We start from the raw sequence: 19,352 nt of genomic DNA, 5'->3' as shown, positions 1-19,352 counted from the left end.
CCAATTTTCCCCTGCAACCGCTGCAACCGTGTCTGCCTGTCCCGCATCGGACTTGTCAGCCACAAACGAGCCTCCAGCTGACGTGGACATTTACCCCCTCCATAAATCTTCGTCCGCGAAGCCAAGCCAAAGAAGTCTCCATATTTACCCCCTTTGCTTCCTTTACTCTGCACAGTTCAATCTCCTTCTCCTCAGTATTTATCTGACAATAATGGAACCTTTACCTTTACTTTTTACGATTGTGGTGACCTTAAATCTACCCTCCTTGGCTATGAAATGCTGCTGGTTACCATTCCCTGTTCCACCTCTTCTGCCTACAGTACCCCAATGGGGCTATTCCATACCCTTGATCTTTGGATTGGGGGGAAACAGGGCCTACAGTTTCTTTGGGCTCAACCTTTCTCCAGAGGCCAATCCCATCGTGCAATGCAGCCCACCACATGTAATCTGTAGCACCAGGACCCTCTGAGACTGGGTTACCTCTAGGACATGCACTGCATGGGCTACCTGCCATTGGTGCCAACAGGACACAATGACCCATGGGTTTCCCACAGCGCCCACATGTAACATGCTGTGAGGAGCACCGTGACCCTTTCTGTGGCATCATGGCCAGAGCTAAACTAGCTCCTGGTCAAAATGCCTTCTCCACACTGATGCCCCCTCTGCATCCTCACTCAAACATTTCGATCAAATACTCTGGCTTGAATTCTTCCACTGACCAGTCTGCACACTAGACAGCCTTGCAGCAATCAATCAATCATCAGTTTATCTGATTTCTCTTCCTCGCTAATCCCTGACTGAAAGCACCCACTCAGGGTTCTGCCCCAGGCACATGCCACTTTCTTTGCCCCTTCAGGTGCCACCTGACCTTTATCTCCCTGCATTCCCATCATAAATTGGTACCAGATCTTTGGCTTCCCTTCTGCTCTCTCTCCACCATCCCTGTTTTCTTCACTTTCCCTCTCAACTTATGGTATTGAGCCTGGTTCAACCTTAAAGAACTCACCTGATGTGAATATACACCAACATTTATTCATTTCATCACTGTCTCTCTCATCAGGTTCCAATTCTCTTTCCATCTGTGGGAATATGCCTAGCCTGGTCCCAAAATCTCTCCCAAAGACTATCACTTGCTCATCTTTGCTTCCCCTGGCCCTTTACTGAAATCAGCCCGTGTAGAAGTTTACCTGAGGTTGTTGTGAGTGAGGAAACAGGTTTGGTAAGTCTCAAAGGCAAGGACTCTGAACATAGTTTTTGTAGGGAAGGATTTTATTTACAGAAGGCAAGTGTGGGAAATGGTAACTGATGCAGGACACCCACAGTTTACAGCAGCCGTGGGGAAGTAATAACGAACGTGGGGAAAATAGCTTGGGAACAAAATACACACACACAATGAACTGGTACATACAATGATCAAGGAAAGATCACTACAATGTCCCACCACCCTTGACTCAGTACAGGCTCAGCTCTCTGCTACAAGGGACACTAATAAAATGTTCCCAATCCTTTTAACAGTGCACATCTTACCAACAGTTTCTCCAGCCCCCTTCCACATTTCTAGGCCTGGAGTGAAGCAGGGTGGTCCCAAGCTGGCAAAGAGAGAGAACAAAGAACACATGGCACCTTTATAATGCTGGAGGGACAAGCTCAGATCGTTGTCAGGAGGGTTAATCCAATTACAACAGCCAATGGCCCAAGACCAAGTACTGGGAGACCAGTCCAGGTAATTTACATGGTCCCCAACAGCAAGTTGTGCACTGGCAGCTGGTGTGTCCTCTGACTAAATAGGACTGTTACATGACAGCCACAACCCTTCCCAATACAGTTGTCCATTTCTCTTCTCTGCTGAACATCTAAACCAATAACCACTCTATGACTACTTTTCCCCAATGTTCACTCACAGTCTGCTGTCCCATCTCAGGCCCAACACCAAATTTACAGGAGCTCCTGTCTGATTGGGCCAGGAAATTCCTGGCTTGCCTGAATTTCCTACCCTTCCTTTCCCTTTCTCACACTGTTTAAATCTATATCTGAGTCACTGAAGTTCCCCATTGTATAGTTGCTCCACTGTAATGTACTGCAATGTGCACCTCTCTTTCTATCTCACTCAATCTGGCGTTGGATTCCCCTCCAAGCCACACCCCAAACTGATTGGAAACAGACGGCTCATCCTTCATCATCACTGTCTGAGTGCTGTGACCACCTCCCTCAGCACCATGGGGGCATCTTAACCTGAGGAATGCAGTTCTCAAGAAGGCAGCTCACCATCATCTCCTTAAGGACGATTAGATGCTGTGCATGCCAGCAATCCCAAATCTCAAAAAAACAAAGAAATGAACTAAAACAAACCTTCTTTCTATTTCCTAATTTAATTTTTTATCATACAGATGGGTAACAGGCCCTTCTGGCCCATGAACTCATGTCCCCTAAATACCCCAATTAACATACTTAACCCTGATGTTTTGAAGGGTGGGGGGGGGTGAAACTGGAGCTCCCAGAGGAAACCCACACAGACACTGGGACAGAGTACAAACCCCCTTATAGACAGTGTGGGACTCAAACCCTGGTTTTCTGGTGCTTATGAGAGCATTGGGCTAACCACTCCAGGGGTTCGCAACCTTCCTCTCTCCACTCACATCCCACTTTAAGTAATCCCTATGCCATCAGTGCTCTGTGATTAGCTAGGGATTGCTTATGGTGGGATGTGAGTGGGAAGGGAAGGTTGAGAATCACTGCTCTAGACCCAATTGTTACTGAAATATTTGGCTTGAGAAGAATTGTCATTGGTCCATTTCCTTTGGAGTTATGAAATGGTGCACATAACGAGTCCATGAGGGATGATTAAAACAGGGGTTTTCAAACTTTTTCTTTCCACCCACATACCACCTGAAGCAATCCCTTACTAATCACAGAGCACCGATGGCATAGGGAATACTTAAAGTGGAATGTGAGTGGAAAGAAAAAGGTTGGGAACCACTGACATACACTATCCGCACCCCAACCCCTATATTCTGCTCTACAATTGTCTAATTTTTACTATGTTTAAATAGTGCACAATGAGCCCTTATGCAGAAAGAACCTTCCAGAATGCTCGCACTGGTGTTTGTGATCTGGGCTTGGTTTAAAGGCTGGGTCTGTATTCAGCGAATGCTCTGCGATCTGGTGTATGATCCCTGGAAATGAGGCTTGTGGACATAGAATTGGCAGGGTAACAGAATGGGAACTTCACCTGCCTCTGTTATCAGGACTGAGCTCCATCCCCTTCCTGAGCGAAGTTACAGATATTAAACACATCACCTGTTATGCCACTCATAGTCCTGAATCCTTGCCTCATTCTCTCTATTCTCTTTATCCATTCAAGATTCAAGGTTCCTTTATTGTCATGTAGTAATACATGAAAATGTACAAGATGTAGTTCAACTTTTGTCTGCTGTAAGGCAAACAAAGAGTCACCATGAGCATTGCCTGGTGCCCCTATCAATGAGATAAAGAGAAGCAAAGAGAGTCCCTTCAGAGACACTGAGTGTGGATTTGCCTCCAGCGCTCCTGCAGCCTCTGTTACTGCACAGACTCCGGTTTAATCTATTGACACCCAGAGCTCCAATACGATCAGTAAGCCTTCAGAGCTGGAGGCTCTTCGAGAGCCCTTCTTGCCCTCAGAACCCTCTCGGATTCCCATTCCAATACATGGTCTCCAGCAAGCCTGTAGCCTGTGTGGATACTTCGACCACAAATCACCAACAATCCACAGCCTGTGAAAGTCCTTACAACCACATGTCACCAACAGCCATTGAGCCCTTTCAGTGGTCTGCTGCTCTCCCAGAGGCTGCACCCACTCGTAATCTGCTGCTCAGCACAGACGCTACCATCTTGGACGCAGACTCCATGATTTATAGGTTTTTTTTAAAAACACCGTCAACTCCTTTAACAGGCCATTTAAAGAGTATACTGAGCCATCGGCCTCATGACCAGGCAGTAGGACCCTGTAGAGCAGTGCGGTGTCTCTGCTCCCTGCTCTCCTGAGACCACTCCTGCGGTACTGCTACCATTTTTTTTCCACACCAGTGGACACTGAGTACAATGCTCCTGCCTCAATGAATTGAATTCACTTGGAAACGTGACAGAAATGGATTGACTGTGGTTTAAATGACAACTGCAGTCAGCCAATGAGCATCTTGCCCTCTCCTCGCCCAACCTTTCTCTCTCAAATGTAAGCAAACCCCACTCCCTGGTCAGCCATGCATCCCTTAGTCACTGAGTAACAGAGGTTGTTACATCAAGAGGAGCAATTACAATGGAACCAATTCTTCTTTTTCCCGGCTTCACTTCCCTAAATTTACTCACTAGCACAAGGCCTGTAATAAATGAATCACTTGATTGAACAATGCACCACAGACTGGGGTCTGCACAAGTATAAAGAGAAGGGAGGTCACTTTTATCCTCTGGAGTTTAATGACTCCTTAACTTCTGAACTTCAATTAACCACAAATAGCTTCATTTTTAGGCAGCTGCCAAGTGCACACTATACGATTGCTTTCTCATTTCATCCACTAGAGCTTTGGCCCTTGAGTCAACAGCTGTTGACTCAGATCACTCCTGCACAGATGGCATTAATGGTGGTGCCTGCTCTGCCCCCAGGTTCACAGTCTTGAACTCAAAGGACTTTACGGGGTCACCGTCCGATTTCAGTCCCTGTGAGTGATGTGGAAGAACATCTCACTGTGTCTGATGATGCTCAACTTCCATTAAACTCCTCAGTGAATGAAGCAGCTCATGCCTGCAGGTAGCTAGACTGAGACAGCCTCACGTCAGGTATAGCTGTTAAGTGGCCACTAATATTCATGCCACAAAATTTCCAAGTAATGACCATGTCCAACAGGAGAGAATCAAACCACTTCCCCATTGGCATTCAATAGCACTACCTTTACCACGTCCCTGCCAACTGCATCCTGAGAGTCTCAACTGACCAGAGGTTCACCTGGACCAGCCTCCCACTAGGCAGAGGCCAAAGGTCATCAAGGTGACAAATGTCATCACAGTGCAGGTATCCTCCAGAATGTTTGTCAACACAATTTGCATTGACATCATTTTATAAGCATCAACTAAAGGAGGGTGTTGAGCAAATATGACACTCTACCCAAGATGCTTGGACTTAGAACTAACTTTGATGGGCTTCTTCAAAAAAGAGATGTGAAGTGATTGGGTTCCAGAGCTCAGACACTGAAGGCACAGCCACCTGTAGTTCAAAGCATCAGCACGTGCAAGAGAACTGGAGGAAAACCTAGATATATCAGGCTCCTTAACATGTACAATGTCACACAACATGGAAGACCGTGCATGTTTCAGTCAGCACAGAAATCACATGTAGCATGACTGGTGACTCCCAGTCTGATCGTTCTCTTGGTCAGCAGGAGCCCCTTTGAGGCAGGTCCCCCTCAAATGGGGTAAAGGCCAAGAGGCATCTCATGGTGCCCCTCCAGAACTTAGACCCAGTGGAATTTGATGGAAGGGGAAACAGCCCATCCTGCAGAAAGCTTCCCTTCTGGAACTCCTAACAGTGGCATCTCATTCACCCACCAGTGTACCCACTGCTGCAAAGTTGCTCCCTACCTGCACCCATTGCAAAGTAGCCTCCACGTATGAGCATGTCAAGTTGACAGGTACCCTAACAAACCATCAAACACACAGAAAATACCTGATCATATTTAGTGATTAGGTTTAGAACAATTCACAGCATAAAACTTGTGTGATGGAATTTTTGGTGGAGCCACTAACACGGTTTCTGAAAGCATTTGGGTATGGAGTGTCACAAAGGGAGAATGTGGTCCTTGATCTCAGTCAATGACAGAGCAGGCAGAATGGTCCACTCCTGCTTCAGTGTCTCATATAGGTGCTGACCTTCACCTCTGGTTTCCACAGAGGACGTTGCTCACATTTAAGCCCTGGCCAAGAAGGTGCATAAACCTGTCTCAGAAGCCTGGGGAAATCTACTATGTTCCCAGTGTGCCTTATCAATGATTGTAGATGCACCCCAGAAAGTGACCTGCCCAGATACATCGCAGCTTAGGACGGGAAGTGCTCCTTCAAAGACCGCAAGAAACTGCAGAGAATCCATCACACAAACCATCCTCCCTTCCATTCACTCTTCTCTGCCTGCTGCCTTGGGATAGCAGCCATCCATCCAGGTCTAACTCCCTTCTTCCCCTTCCATTGGGCAGAGGATACTTGAGTTTGGACTCCGAGTTGGGTAATGATATCTCAGATTCAAGGGCACTTTCTTTCTTGCTGTTCAAAGACTCTTGAACGATCCTCCCATGAGTACAAAATGATGCCTTGCCCTTTTTATCTGTACTTTTCTCTTTAACTCTATATGCTTAACTTTAATTTGATGTGATATTTTAGCTCTTCAAGTACCTGCTATACTATGTAAATGTTGACTTGCCAGGATAGTACACAAAACAGTTTCTCACTGTGTCACAGTACAAATTGGTTCAACTCAGCCCTTGTCAAGCTGCCTGAATCAGCTGTTGGCACATTGCACTTGCAACGTTTGTTCACCCACATACACGGTATATTGGAGATTCGGAGATGTGACTTACTCTTCCAATTCCCAGACCCCCAGTGCCTTGTAGCAATGAATTTCCCCTTCCATGGGAGTGCATGGAGTTGAACATCGGAAGACAAGACAGTGAAGTCATAGTCTAGACACAAGGCCAGAACCACAATTGTTGGGAGCCAGAAGATGGAGTACATGAAACCATTTCCCCCTCCATTTTGGAGTCGACAAGCCTGACCTTTTTTTTATTTTCATTGTTTTAATAAACATGTCAAAATTCCTAATGGTGCAAGAATCCCCATCACCCGCAATTCCCCTACTATTCAAAACTCTTTTGAAGTCTTAAATATATTGAATGGAGCAGTGTATTCTGCTTTATTAGGCAGAGAATTCCACAGATTCACTACTCTCTGGGGGAAACATTTCTTCTTCATCGCTGTTTTAAATCTACTCCCCTAAATTTCGAAGCAACGTCCTTCATTCTAGTCTCACCCGGCAGCAGAGAGACTCCCTGCTTCTATCTTACCTATTTCCTTCATGATATTATGCAAGATCCCCCTCATGCTTCTAAACTCCAATAAGTCACAGTTACTCATAAGCTAACCCCCTCATCTCCAGAATCAATCTGGTGAACCTGCTTTCTCAAGTAAGAAGACCAGAAGTGCTTGCAGGTCTGCAAGTGCAGCCTCACCAATGCCCTGTAGAGTTGTAGCAGAACCTCCCTGTGGCATGGTTAGTCTTCCAGTTAGCACCGCTCAATTACAGCGCTGGTGACCTGGGAGAAGTTTGAATGTTCTCCCAGTGTCTCTGTGGGTTTCCTCCGGGTGCTCCAGTTTCCACCCACCCTTCAAAATCTACAGGGGGTTATCAGTTCATTGGTGTATTTGGGGGACACAGGCTCGTTGGCCATTAGGGCCTGTTACCATGTTGTAGGTCTAAATTTTAAACATTAAATTCAATCCATCTACCAATGAAGGCCAGTGTCCCTTTTACCTTCTTGATTACCTGCAAACTCACTTCCTGGGATTCATGTGCTGGTCTCCACACTGCAGCAAGCTACAAGCAACAGGAAAAGAAGTAACAATGTACAGAAAGGATGAGAAGCCGGCCCGTCCCTCCACAGCACACAGCTGAGCCATGCAGGTCTTCACGTAACAATATATCAGAAAGCTTTCCAGTGCTTCAGAAATCTCCTGCTGCTCTTGTGAGTAGTGGAAAAGAAACATCGGAAGTGGCAACAAACTGTTGAGTGACATCAGCGTGAAAAGTTTTTAACTGGCTGCAGATCTGGTAATGAATTGGGTCATCCCATCAGGTCCATGTGCCCACCTTCAATGTAGGGCAGGCACTGCCATCCAGCACGCAGTATCTTTGGCCAATGACCATCTAGGAAAAGGCAGAAGAGCATGAAAATCAGGACTGCAAGTCTTCCCGCAGGCTGTGAGATTGATGAATAGTATCATGTAATCTTGGGTCTATTATAAATGAAGCAAGTATATTGTTATAAAATGTTTACACATATTTAATTATATTTTATCTTTATGGACTGTACATATGTGATTACCATGTGCTGTATTGCGTGTGTGCACTGTAATGAGGAAAAATGCTCTCATCTGGTTGCAAAGTACAGTGTGGCGCAAATAAAAGCTCTCACAACTGGAGGGAGAACACGCTTATAGCAAAGGGTAGGGTCTTACAGTGGTCTTCAGTAGGACTCAGGGTTTAGGCAGGAAACCTGGGTTATAGCTGGCTAGATGGGGGCGGAGCCTGGGGGAAGAGTCAGCCATCAGTACAACCCATCACCAGTGAATCTCAGTTCACTGCATACAGTCAGATAATGAACTTGATCTTGAACAGTGAGCAGTGACTGACTGCAGCTCAGGAACGAGTGAGGACACCCAAGGTTTCAGCCTTCTCTCAGTGAGGTGGGGGCCGCGCACAGCTCAAACCCCAGCGCACTCCTGCACAGGGCAAAATCCACCCTCCCGCAGAGGAACAAGCCACTTCCCGACAGAAACACAGCTCAACTCCCGAGAGGACAAAGAGCAAAACCAAAAAGGAAAATCAACCCAAGTACCTGGTGGAAACCACCCCGTCTGCTGAGAGAGAAATATCCAACTCCCCTCCCGGGGGAGCAGAACTCATCAACTGGACCAGATACAGTAATTTAGGGAACCGCCAGAGAAAACAGCCCAGTACTTTGCAACAAGACTCTCCCTCTGAGGGTGCAGCTCTCCCTCAGTACCAGCCCCACCCCACCACGGGGCAGCTCTCCCTCAGTACCAGCCCCACCCCACCACGGGGCAGCGCTCCCTCAATACCAGCCCCACCCCACCCCCACCACAGGGCAGCGCTCCCTCAGTACCAGGCAGTCAGCTCTCCCCACCCACTCGACTGCCCGTTGTCTTGACCCATGAATACCCAATTTCACCAATCCCGGCAGGAACCCCATGAGGAGACCCACCCCCCAATCCGCACCGGAGGCCGGAGATCAGGAGTGAGGGGCTGAAGTGCAGCCAGAACGAGGAGCAGCCCCTTCAGGACGGCGAAGAGGGGATTGCAACCTCACCCACTCCACAAAGATGTGGTACTCCATCTCCTCCCGGCCGCAGAAGTCGGTTGATCGACTCACGAAGCAGTTAAGCGGCACTGCTCGGTGCAACAGTCTCCACCCCAGGTCCCCGATGTGAAGGGGGAACATTCCTGCACACAGGAACCTCCACTGGGTACCCCCTTCGACGCCGGGCGGTAAAAGCAGACCGCCAGTGAGCGTCTGGATGCCTGACGAGGCCGAGGAAGTGAAAAGTGTGCAGAAGCAACCCGTATAGGAACCGTTTTGGTGCATCCCGGATCTGGACAGCGTAAAACACCATGAGGCGGCTCACATTATTCCGCAAAACCCGTCCAGCTCTGGCTCCAATGAGCACCTAAGTTGATCGAGGATCAGCACAGCCAGGACAGCTTCACTCCCCACCCCCCCCCCCACTCCCACATCAGTACTACCCCTTCCTCAGTATCATCCCAACCCCCTCCCCACAGTACAGTACTCCCTCAGTACCACCCACAAGGGCCTACAGAACTGCCCCCTTTTTTTGCCTTTTTATCAATAAATCAATACAGCCCCTTTATTATTCTTAATCCAAAAGTTACGTATTATATTAATCTACAACTCAGGCTATTCACACAAACACAAGTTAAAAATTGAAACATAATTATCTCTGTTGATACTGTCAAACCCTTGAGGAGCCAACCATTCCTGTGACCCTCCAAACTTCCTCCCTCTCCAGGGACACCCTCGCCTGCCTGCTGCCTGGACCCATGCATGGCCATCTTGGCCAGGCCCAGTACCAAACCGACCAGGGCAACTCTCGACCAACCCTCCTTCTTCACATCGAGTGTCCAAAATCCAGAGCGTGGGGCTGAAATGCAGCCAGAACTTGAGGAGCATCACCTTCAGACAGGCAAGCAGGGGCTGCACCCTACATCTCCATGAAACATGGTCTCAACCAAGCCACTGAAGTGACAGTTGGCTGGTGAGTCAATGAATTGACTCAACCCATGACTAGGGCTACAACCTTTACGTTTTGGAGTAAAGCACGGTTTTCACCTCCATTTCCGCACTCGTTGTAATGGTCGAGGTGCCATCACTCCCCTCTATTGTGTTCATGCATTTCCCAACTGTGATAGGTGATGTAACATTACTGCATTCTCGTCTTCCAGTATAACAAAAGAGTTCCTGGCCACAGGGTCATTGAAGTTACTGGCTCAGTGCGACTCCTGTAGGACCTAGATCTTTACAAAACAGAGAGCTTCCCCATAAAGTCTGGAGTTAGGCACGGTTGCCTACTCTCCCCATTCCTATTTATGAGCTGCATAGAGCCCTTTGCCAAATCCATCAAGAAGATGGATAACAGGAGTAAAGTTGCCAGGTAGTAGAGACACTCAGGTCAAGGCCTCCATGTATATGGATGTAGTTGTCTTTTGTTCAGACACACGATCACTCCACAGATTGATCAGCATCTCTGGCCAGGGTAAAGCAGAAGAAAAGTGAGGTAATGCTCTTTGGTAACTAGTTCAACTGGTTCACCATCCCCTTCAGTCAGATCTGATAACCTGAAGGTGTGGGGATCTGGTTTGGAGGGTCAGAGCAGATCGCAAAGGTCTACTAGAAATTGGGTATGTGGGGGTGGCTCTCCCTCTCAGTAACAGGGAAGAAACTGGTCATCAGGTGTGAGGTGCTCTCAGGACTGCTGTACATGATGTAAGTGACGCCCATGCCCCGCACTTCCTCCCTGGTGGTCACCAGTGCAGCTTTCCGGTTCATAGGTGATTCAAGATGGAAAAAATCCGATGGGTCACCGTGTACAAGTTGCGGGGCAAGAGTGTACTCAATGTGGCCCTCATCCTGACGACCACCTTCATGTGTGGCTGCATCAGACTGTGTGTGGAAACAAAGTACGAGGGCACCAAGTGCCGCTATGTGCTGAGATTCTACCTGTCCCAGGTGTGGCGAAGGATGGGCCTGGCCCTGTTGCTGTGCAATGTCCCAGTCAGCTGGACTTTGCCATGGCTCCAATCTTTCATAGAAAAGTTTGTCCAGACCAATAACTTTGACCATAAAGCCATCAGGCAGTGGTCAGCATGGAATGTCCTGCAGAAACTAAGAGTCGAGGACTCGATAGTGGAATGGTTCCCTAAGCAGGCTGTGCAGGTCACCTTGTGCAATACTTCATCACCAGAGTTCACAAGCAAGCACAAGGACTTAACCTGGCTTGTGGCAAGAGGAATCCTCCCAGACAGATCCCTCTGTACAACAGGAACATCATTCACCATGCACATTATCTTTGAGATGAATGCATTGGAGTAGAGCCAGTAGCCCAACTCTTTGCTGAATGCAGATTTGTAAAGATTGTGTGGAGAAGGTTGCAGGGGTCCTTGTCCAGATCATCCCCAACAGCAGTGTGACAGAGGGCTCTCTGAGTTACGAGCTATTCCCAGGGATGCATACAGAGACAAACATCCAGAACTACTGGAAAACTATCAACTCGATGAAAGACACATTTTGGTCTGCCCAAAACCTGTTGGTCTTTCAGTATATGGAAATATTAGTGAGGGAAAGCTGCTGACTGGCACATTCCAGGTTGCAGGTGTATGTGCTAAGGGGCACACAGAGGCTTGGTGTAGCAGTGCATGGGTGCTGTGGGGATGGGACACTACCAGGCATTGAGGGGCTGAGACACAAGGGAAGCCCCTCAAATATTAGAAGGGGAAGAAGAAGTGGCAAGGTGCCACTACAAATGTGAACTGTACATTGATGGGAATTTATAGATATGATTGGGTGTGAAAAGACTTAGAACAGTTTCTTTTTCTGTAAATATTGTGAACAAAGTTTATTCTTGGAAAGAAATGCCAAGAAATCTGGAAATGCACTGAGAGGGTGATGTGGGGACAGGGTTAGCTGCCACAAAGCAGAAAACAGAATTAAGTTTTAGTTTAAATATTTGATGAATTCTCTTGCTGAACTGTTGGAGAGGCTGGTTACTTGATAAATGTGTCCAAAATTATGAGCAGTATAGAGAGAGTAAATGCAAGCAGGCCTTTTCCTCTGAGATTATGTGAGACAAGTACCGAAGAACATAGGTTAAAGGTGAAACATTTAAAGGAAACTTGGGGCTGGGTGGGGGGGGGAGACGGGACTTCTCCATGAAGAGTGTGGTGAGAGTATGGAATAAGCTTCCAGCTCAATTGTGAATGCAAGCTCGATTTCAACATTCAAGAATATTTTGGACAGATAGTTGATGAATGGGCTTTTTGGGGAGGGGGGATTATGGTTTGAGTGCAAGTTGGTGGGGGCTAGGTAGAATAATTGTTTTGGACAGAGTAGAGGGACCTGCTTCTGTCCTGTAATTTCTGTGGTTGCACGAGGAGAATTGGACAGAACTGGGCTGTTTTCTCTGAAGGGTTAAAAACTGAGGAAGACTTGATGGACGTTAATAAAATTCTGAGAGGCGTCCATAGGCTGAAAGGGCAGAATCTTTTTCCCAGGCTAAAATTGTCCACCTGCATTTAAGGTGTGGGGTTAAACCAGAAGGTGCAGTGCAAAACACAAACAGGTCATGCAGCATCCAGAGGAACTGAGAGTGAGCAATGTTTTTGACCTGAGCCTTTCCTGAGGAAGGGCACAGGGCTGGAAGTATTGGTGACCTTTTACTGCTTGACCTGCGGAGTTTTGTGTGTTGGGTTTAAGGTGGGGATGGAATTCGAAGGTATGCAGAGGAGACTTTTTACACAGAGTGGTGGATGCCTAGATTGGACAGCTGAAGTCAATCCAATGGAGGGAGGGATGCAGATGCGAACGGCAGGGATTTGGTTTAATTTGGAATCAGACTGGGTGGTCCTGTTTCTGTGCAGGTGGTTTCACCTGTGCGACAGCAATGTTCTGTTGACGGATCCCCCTGCCTCCCCTCGCTCATTCACACTCTGCCGGCCAAGTGCCGGGGGCCAGTGCGATCCAGCGGTTCAGGACGTGGACGCCAGCTCGGGACATGCCACGAAGGCGGGGAAGATCTCCGCGACGGTGCGTCAAAGAGGCGGGTCGCCCAGTATAAAACGGGCTGGACGGCCGCGGCCGGGCACTCGTTGCCGAGTCTCGGTCACGGGCGACGGAGAAAGAGGGCGGGCGTGGTTAGACTTTGAACGCGGTGCCGCCAGGGCAGAGTTTACAGTGAGTTCTGGGGACAGGTTGAGCTCGGGGAGGACGCAACTGTGCGGGGCCAGACATCGGTGAGGGGCCCATCCCCGGGGTCGAAGACCCGGGGAGCGGAGGGGCTTCATCTCTCCCGACAAAGGGCGGACCCGTTCGTCCGCTCTCCGGCAGAGGGACCCGACCATCCCCGGGTGGTTTGTGGGGCAGGTGGACCGGTCCGGGCTATTTAACTGGCCGGGCACAAGCTGTTCGAGAGGGGGGGGCAGGGGGTTTGAGGAGGGGGGGGCAGGGGGTTTGAGGAGGGGGGGGCAGGGGGTTTGAGGAGGGGGGGGCAGGGGGTTTGAGGAGGGGGGGGCAGGGGGTTTGAGGAGGGGGGGGCAGGGGGTTTGAGGAGGGGGGGGCAGGGGGTTTGAGGAGGGGGGGGCAGGGGGTTTGAGGAGGGGGGGGCAGGGGGTTTGAGGAGGGGGGGGCAGGGGGTTTGAGGAGGGGGGGGCAGGGGGTTTGAGGAGGGGGGGGCAGGGGGTTTGAGGAGGGGGGGGCAGGGGGTTTGAGGAGGGGGGGGCAGGGGGTTTGAGGAGGGGGGGGCAGGGGGTTTGAGGAGGGGGGGGCAGGGGGTTTGAGGAGGGGGGGGCAGGGGGTTTGAGGAGGGGGGGCAGGGGGTTTGAGGAGGAGGGGGCAGGGGGTTTGAGGAGGGGGGGGCAGGGGGTTTGAGGAGGGGGGGGCAGGGGGTTTGAGGAGGGGGGGGCAGGGGGTTTGAGGAGGGGGGGGCAGGGGGTTTGAGGAGGGGGGGGCAGGGGGTTTGAGGAGGGGGGGGCAGGGGGTTTGAGGAGGGGGGGGCAGGGGGTTTGAGGAGGGGGGGGCAGGGGGTTTGAGGAGGGGGGGGCAGGGGGTTTGAGGAGGGGGGGGCAGGGGGTTTGAGGAGGGGGGGGCAGGGGGTTTGAGGAGGGGGGGCAGGGGGTTTGAGGAGGGGGGGCAGGGGGTTTGAGGAGGGGGGGCAGGGGGTTTGAGGAGGGGGGGCAGGGGGTTTGAGGAGGGGGGGGCAGGGGGTTTGAGGAGGGGGGGGCAGGGGGTTTGAGGAGGGGGGGGCAGGGGGTTTGAGGAGGGGGGGGCAGGGGGTTTGAGGAGGGGGGGGCAGGGGGTTTGAGGAGGGGGGGGCAGGGGGTTTGAGGAGGGGGGGCAGGGGGTTTGAGGAGGGGGGGGCAGGGGGTTTGAGGAGGGGGGGGCAGGGGGTTTGAGGAGGGGGGGGCAGGGGGTTTGAGGAGGGGGGGCAGGGGGTTTGAGGAGGGGGGGGCAGGGGGTTTGAGGAGGGGGGGGCAGGGGGTTTGAGGAGGGGGGGGCAGGGGGTTTGAGGAGGGGGGCAGGGGGTTTGAGGAGGGGGGCAGGGGGTTTGAGGAGGGGGGGGCAGGGGGTTTGAGGAGGGGGGGGCAGGGGGTTTGAGGAGGGGGGGGCAGGGGGTTTGAGGAGGGGGGGGCAGGGGGTTTGAGGAGGGGGGGGCAGGGGGTTTGAGGAGGGGGGGGCAGGGGGTTTGAGGAGGGGGGGGCAGGGGGTTTGAGGAGGGGGGGCAGGGGGTTTGAGGAGGGGGGGCAGGGGGTTTGAGGAGGGGGGGCAGGGGGTTTGAGGAGGGGGGCAGGGGGTTTGAGGAGGGGGGGCAGGGGGTTTGAGGAGGGGGGGCAGGGGGTTTGAGGAGGGGGGGCAGGGGGTTTGAGGAGGGGGGGCAGGGGGTTTGAGGAGGGGGGGCAGGGGGTTTGAGGAGGGGGGGCAGGGGGTTTGAGGAGGGGGGGCAGGGGGTTTGAGGAGGGGGGGCAGGGGGTTTGAGGAGGGGGGGCAGGGGGTTTGAGGAGGGGGGGCAGGGGGTTTGAGGAGGGGGGGCAGGGGGTTTGAGGAGGGGGGGCAGGGGGTTTGAGGAGGGGGGGCAGGGGGTTTGAGGAGGGGGGGCAGGGGGTTTGAGGAGGGGGGGCAGGGGGTTTGAGGAGGGGGGGCAGGGGGTTTGAGGAGGGGGGGCAGGGGGTTTGAGGAGGGGGGGCAGGGGGTTTGAGGAGGGGGGGCAGGGGGTTTGAGGAGGGGGGGCAGGGGGTTTGAGGAGGGGGGGCAGGGGGTTTGAGGAGGGGGGGCAGGGGGTTTGAGGAGGGGGGGCAGGGGGTTTGAGGAGGGGGGGCAGGGGGTTTGAGGAGGGGGGGCAGGGGGTTTGAGGAGGGGGGGCAGGGGGTTTGAGGAGGGGGGGCAGGGGGTTTGAGGAGGGGGGGCAGGGGGTTTGAGGAGGGGGGGCAGGGGGTTTGAGGAGGGGGGGCAGGGGGTTTGAGGAGGGGGGGCAGGGGGTTTGAGGAGGGGGGGCAGGGGGTTTGAGGAGGGGGGGCAGGGGGTTTGAGGAGGGGGGGCAGGGGGTTTGAGGAGGGGGGGCAGGGGGTTTGAGGAGGGGGGGCAGGGGGTTTGAGGAGGGGGGGCAGGGGGTTTGAGGAGGGGGGGCAGGGGGTTTGAGGAGGGGGGGCAGGGGGTTTGAGGAGGGGGGGCAGGGGGTTTGAGGAGGGGGGGCAGGGGGTTTGAGGAGGGGGGGCAGGGGGTTTGAGGAGGGGGGGCAGGGGGTTTGAGGAGGGGGGGCAGGGGGTTTGAGGAGGGGGGGCAGGGGGTTTGAGGAGGGGGGGCAGGGGGTTTGAGGAGGGGGGGCAGGGGGTTTGAGGAGGGGGGGCAGGGGGTTTGAGGAGGGGGGGCAGGGGGTTTGAGGAGGGGGGGCAGGGGGTTTGAGGAGGGGGGGCAGGGGGTTTGAGGAGGGGGGGCAGGGGGTTTGAGGAGGGGGGGCAGGGGGTTTGAGGAGGGGGGGCAGGGGGTTTGAGGAGGGGGGGCAGGGGGTTTGAGGAGGGGGGGCAGGGGGTTTGAGGAGGGGGGGCAGGGGGTTTGAGGAGGGGGGGCAGGGGGTTTGAGGAGGGGGGGCAGGGGGTTTGAGGAGGGGGGGCAGGGGGTTTGAGGAGGGGGGGCAGGGGGTTTGAGGAGGGGGGGCAGGGGGTTTGAGGAGGGGGGGCAGGGGGTTTGAGGAGGGGGGGCAGGGGGTTTGAGGAGGGGGGGCAGGGGGTTTGAGGAGGGGGGGCAGGGGGTTTGAGGAGGGGGGGCAGGGGGTTTGAGGAGGGGGGGCAGGGGGTTTGAGGAGGGGGGGCAGGGGGTTTGAGGAGGGGGGGCAGGGGGTTTGAGGAGGGGGGGCAGGGGGTTTGAGGAGGGGGGGCAGGGGGTTTGAGGAGGGGGGGCAGGGGGTTTGAGGAGGGGGGGCAGGGGGTTTGAGGAGGGGGGGCAGGGGGTTTGAGGAGGGGGGGCAGGGGGTTTGAGGAGGGGGGGCAGGGGGTTTGAGGAGGGGGGGCAGGGGGTTTGAGGAGGGGGGGGCAGGGGGTTTGAGGAGGGGGGGGCAGGGGGTTTGAGGGGGGGGGGCAGGGGGTTTGAGGGGGGGGGCAGGGGGTTTGAGGGGGGGCAGGGGGTTTGAGGGGGGGGGGCAGGGGGTTTGAGGGGGGGGGGCAGGGGGTTTGAGGGGGGGGGCAGGGGGTTTGAGGGGGGGGGCAGGGGGTTTGAGGGGGGGGCAGGGGGTTTGAGGAGGGGGGCAGGGGGTTTGAGGAGGGGGGCAGGGGGTTTGAGGAGGGGCAGGGGGTTTGAGGAGGAGGAGGGGCAGGGGGTTTGAGGAGGAGGAGGGGGTTTGAGGAGGAGGAGGGGGTTTGAGGAGGAGGAGGGGGTTTGAGGAGGAGGAGGGGGTTTGAGGAGGAGGAGGGGGTTTGAGGAGGAGGAGGGGGTTTGAGGAGGAGGAGGGGGTTTGAGGAGGAGGAGGGGGTTTGAGGAGGGGGGCAGGGGGTTTGAGGAGGGGCAGGGGGTTTGAGGAGGGGAGGGGGTTTGAGGAGGGGAGGGGGTTTGAGGAGGGGAGGGGGTTTGAGGAGGAGGAGGGGAGGGGGTTTGAGGAGGAGGAGAGGAGGGGGTTTGAGGAGGAGGAGGGGGTTTGAGGAGGAGGAGGGGGTTTGAGGAGGAGGAGGGGGTTTGAGGAGGAGGAGGGGGTTTGAGGAGGAGGAGGGGGTTTGAGGAGGAGGAGGGGGTTTGAGGAGGAGGAGGGGGTTTGAGGAGGAGGAGGGGGTTTGAGGAGGAGGAGGGGGTTTGAGGAGGAGGAGGGGGTTTGAGGAGGAGGAGGGGGTTTGAGGAGGAGGAGGGGGTTTGAGGAGGAGGAGGGGGTTTGAGGAGGAGGAGGGGGTTTGAGGAGGAGGAGGGGGTTTGAGGAGGAGGAGGGGGTTTGAGGAGGAGGAGGGGGTTTGAGGAGGAGGAGGGGGTTTGAGGAGGAGGAGGGGGTTTGAGGAGGAGGAGGGGGTTTGAGGAGGAGGAGGGGGTTTGAGGAGGAGGAGGGGGTTTGAGGAGGAGGAGGGGGTTTGAGGAGGAGGAGGGGGTTTGAGGAGGAGGAGGGGGTTTGAGGAGGAGGAGGGGGTTTGAGGAGGAGGAGGGGGTTTGAGGAGGGGGGGGTTTGAGGAGGGGGGGGTTTGAGGAGGGGGGGCAGGGGGTTTGAGGAGGAGGAGGGGGTTTGAGGAGGAGGAGGGGGTTTGAGGAGGAGGAGGGGGTTTGAGGAGGAGGAGGGGGTTTGAGGAGGAGGAGGGGGTTTGAGGAGGAGGAGGGGAGGGGGTTTGAGGAGGAGGAGGGGAGGGGGTTTGAGGAGGAGGAGGGGAGGGGGTTTGAGGAGGAGGAGGGGAGGGGGTTTGAGGAGGAGGAGGGGAGGGGGTTTGAGGAGGAGGAGGGGAGGGGGTTTGAGGAGGAGGAGGGGAGGGGGTTTGAGGAGGAGGAGGAGGGGTCGGCGATTTTCCGCTTGGATCTGCCTGTTCTTGCTGCCGCAGGAGTCGAGGCCGGCTCGGGTCGCACTGTCCACCATGCCCCCCGCCTGGCTGCTGATGCTCCCGTGCCTGCTGTCCACGGGCCTGGATGCTGCTGTCCGCCGCAGCCGCCGGGAGTTGGCCCCGGCTCTGCACGGCGCCGGTCTCCGGGATCCGCAGGGCTCCTACTGCGAGCGCCAGGGCTCCTGCTGCCCGGGCAGGGACGACGTCTGCACCGTGCCCTATATGGACACCATCTGCTACTGCGACCTGTTCTGTAACCGCACCGTGTCCGACTGCTGCCCCGACTTCTGGTCGCACTGCCTCGGCTCCCAGGCTCCCTTTCCCGGCCGGCACGGTAAGCACCCGAGCGCGCTGTGCGTCCCGGCTCCGCGATCCCAGCCCGGCTCCGCGTCCCGCCCCACCTCTTTTCTATTGATCAGTACATTGGCATGGCCCATCCCCATTTGATTGATCAGGGTATTGACAGGATCCCTCCCCTATTCAATTGATCCATGTATTGCCTGGGACTCCTTCTTGTTCTATTAATTAATTGCCTGGACTTCTCCCCCATTCAATCAACCAAGTGTCTTGACTGGGACTCCTTCTCATTTTATAGATCAGGGTATAGATTAGGATTCCCCCTCCAATTCCAATGATAAGTGTGTTGTCTGAACCTCTCCTGTCCCACCCCCTGCAGATTATTGATTGGAGGACTGATGTTGTCCTTGACTTTGCCTCTCCCAGCCCCCCACCCATCTTTTTTATGATCTTCAGCTGCTGAGGTCAGTGTTAGACAGCTGAAGATATTGTATCTCCACTCCAACAGCCATTCCACTCCATCAGCAAGTATTCCTCTTCCTGATACAATATTCTTTTTTTTTGATTTCCCAGAATGTGCACAGAATGGACGGTACTATCCCAATGGAAACACTTACAAGGAGAACTGCAATTTGTGGTAGGCTCTATTGCTCTCACCTCCCGGTCAAATCACCTCAAGAACTTCCATTTAATGAAACAGTATGATGTGGATTGTGAGACAGCTTATGTAGATCAGCCATTTTCAATGGGGACTCTATGCACCCCTTTCCCCTTGGGGGCCACAGCACATTTAAATAAAAGCCCTGTTTTCTTTTCACGTCATGTCACATCAATATTTTTGTGAGGTCAGTGGAAGAGAAATATGGAAACAAAACAAAACTTGACTGCTTCATGGGGAAGGGGACCATAACTTTGAGCAAAATCCAAGGAGGCCATAGTCAAAAAAAAGGTTCAG

General features: G+C 53.8%; 1 protein-coding gene across 3 annotated transcripts in view; it reads left to right on the top strand.

Moving 5' to 3' along the window:
• The first annotated feature begins 13,059 nt into the window (after positions 1–13,059).
• tinagl1 (tubulointerstitial nephritis antigen-like 1) overlaps positions 13,060–19,352 on the top strand; it is a 54,495-nt gene continuing 48,202 nt past the window's right edge. The window contains exons 1-3 of one of the 3 annotated variants that reach the window (XM_069895911.1): positions 13,060–13,280; positions 18,101–18,434; positions 18,971–19,034. In XM_069895911.1, the coding sequence (XP_069752012.1) occupies positions 18,134–18,434; positions 18,971–19,034 (365 nt within the window). In that variant the 5' untranslated portion in view covers positions 13,060–13,280; positions 18,101–18,133. The other 2 variants (XM_069895912.1, XM_069895913.1) reach the window with 2 other exon arrangements.

The sequence above is a fragment of the Narcine bancroftii genome, chromosome 8 (genome assembly GCF_036971445.1).
Source record: "Narcine bancroftii isolate sNarBan1 chromosome 8, sNarBan1.hap1, whole genome shotgun sequence".
Lineage (NCBI taxonomy): Eukaryota > Metazoa > Chordata > Chondrichthyes > Torpediniformes > Narcinidae > Narcine > Narcine bancroftii.
Note: the sequence above shows the minus strand (reverse complement) of the source record. Positions and strands in the feature narration are given on the sequence as shown.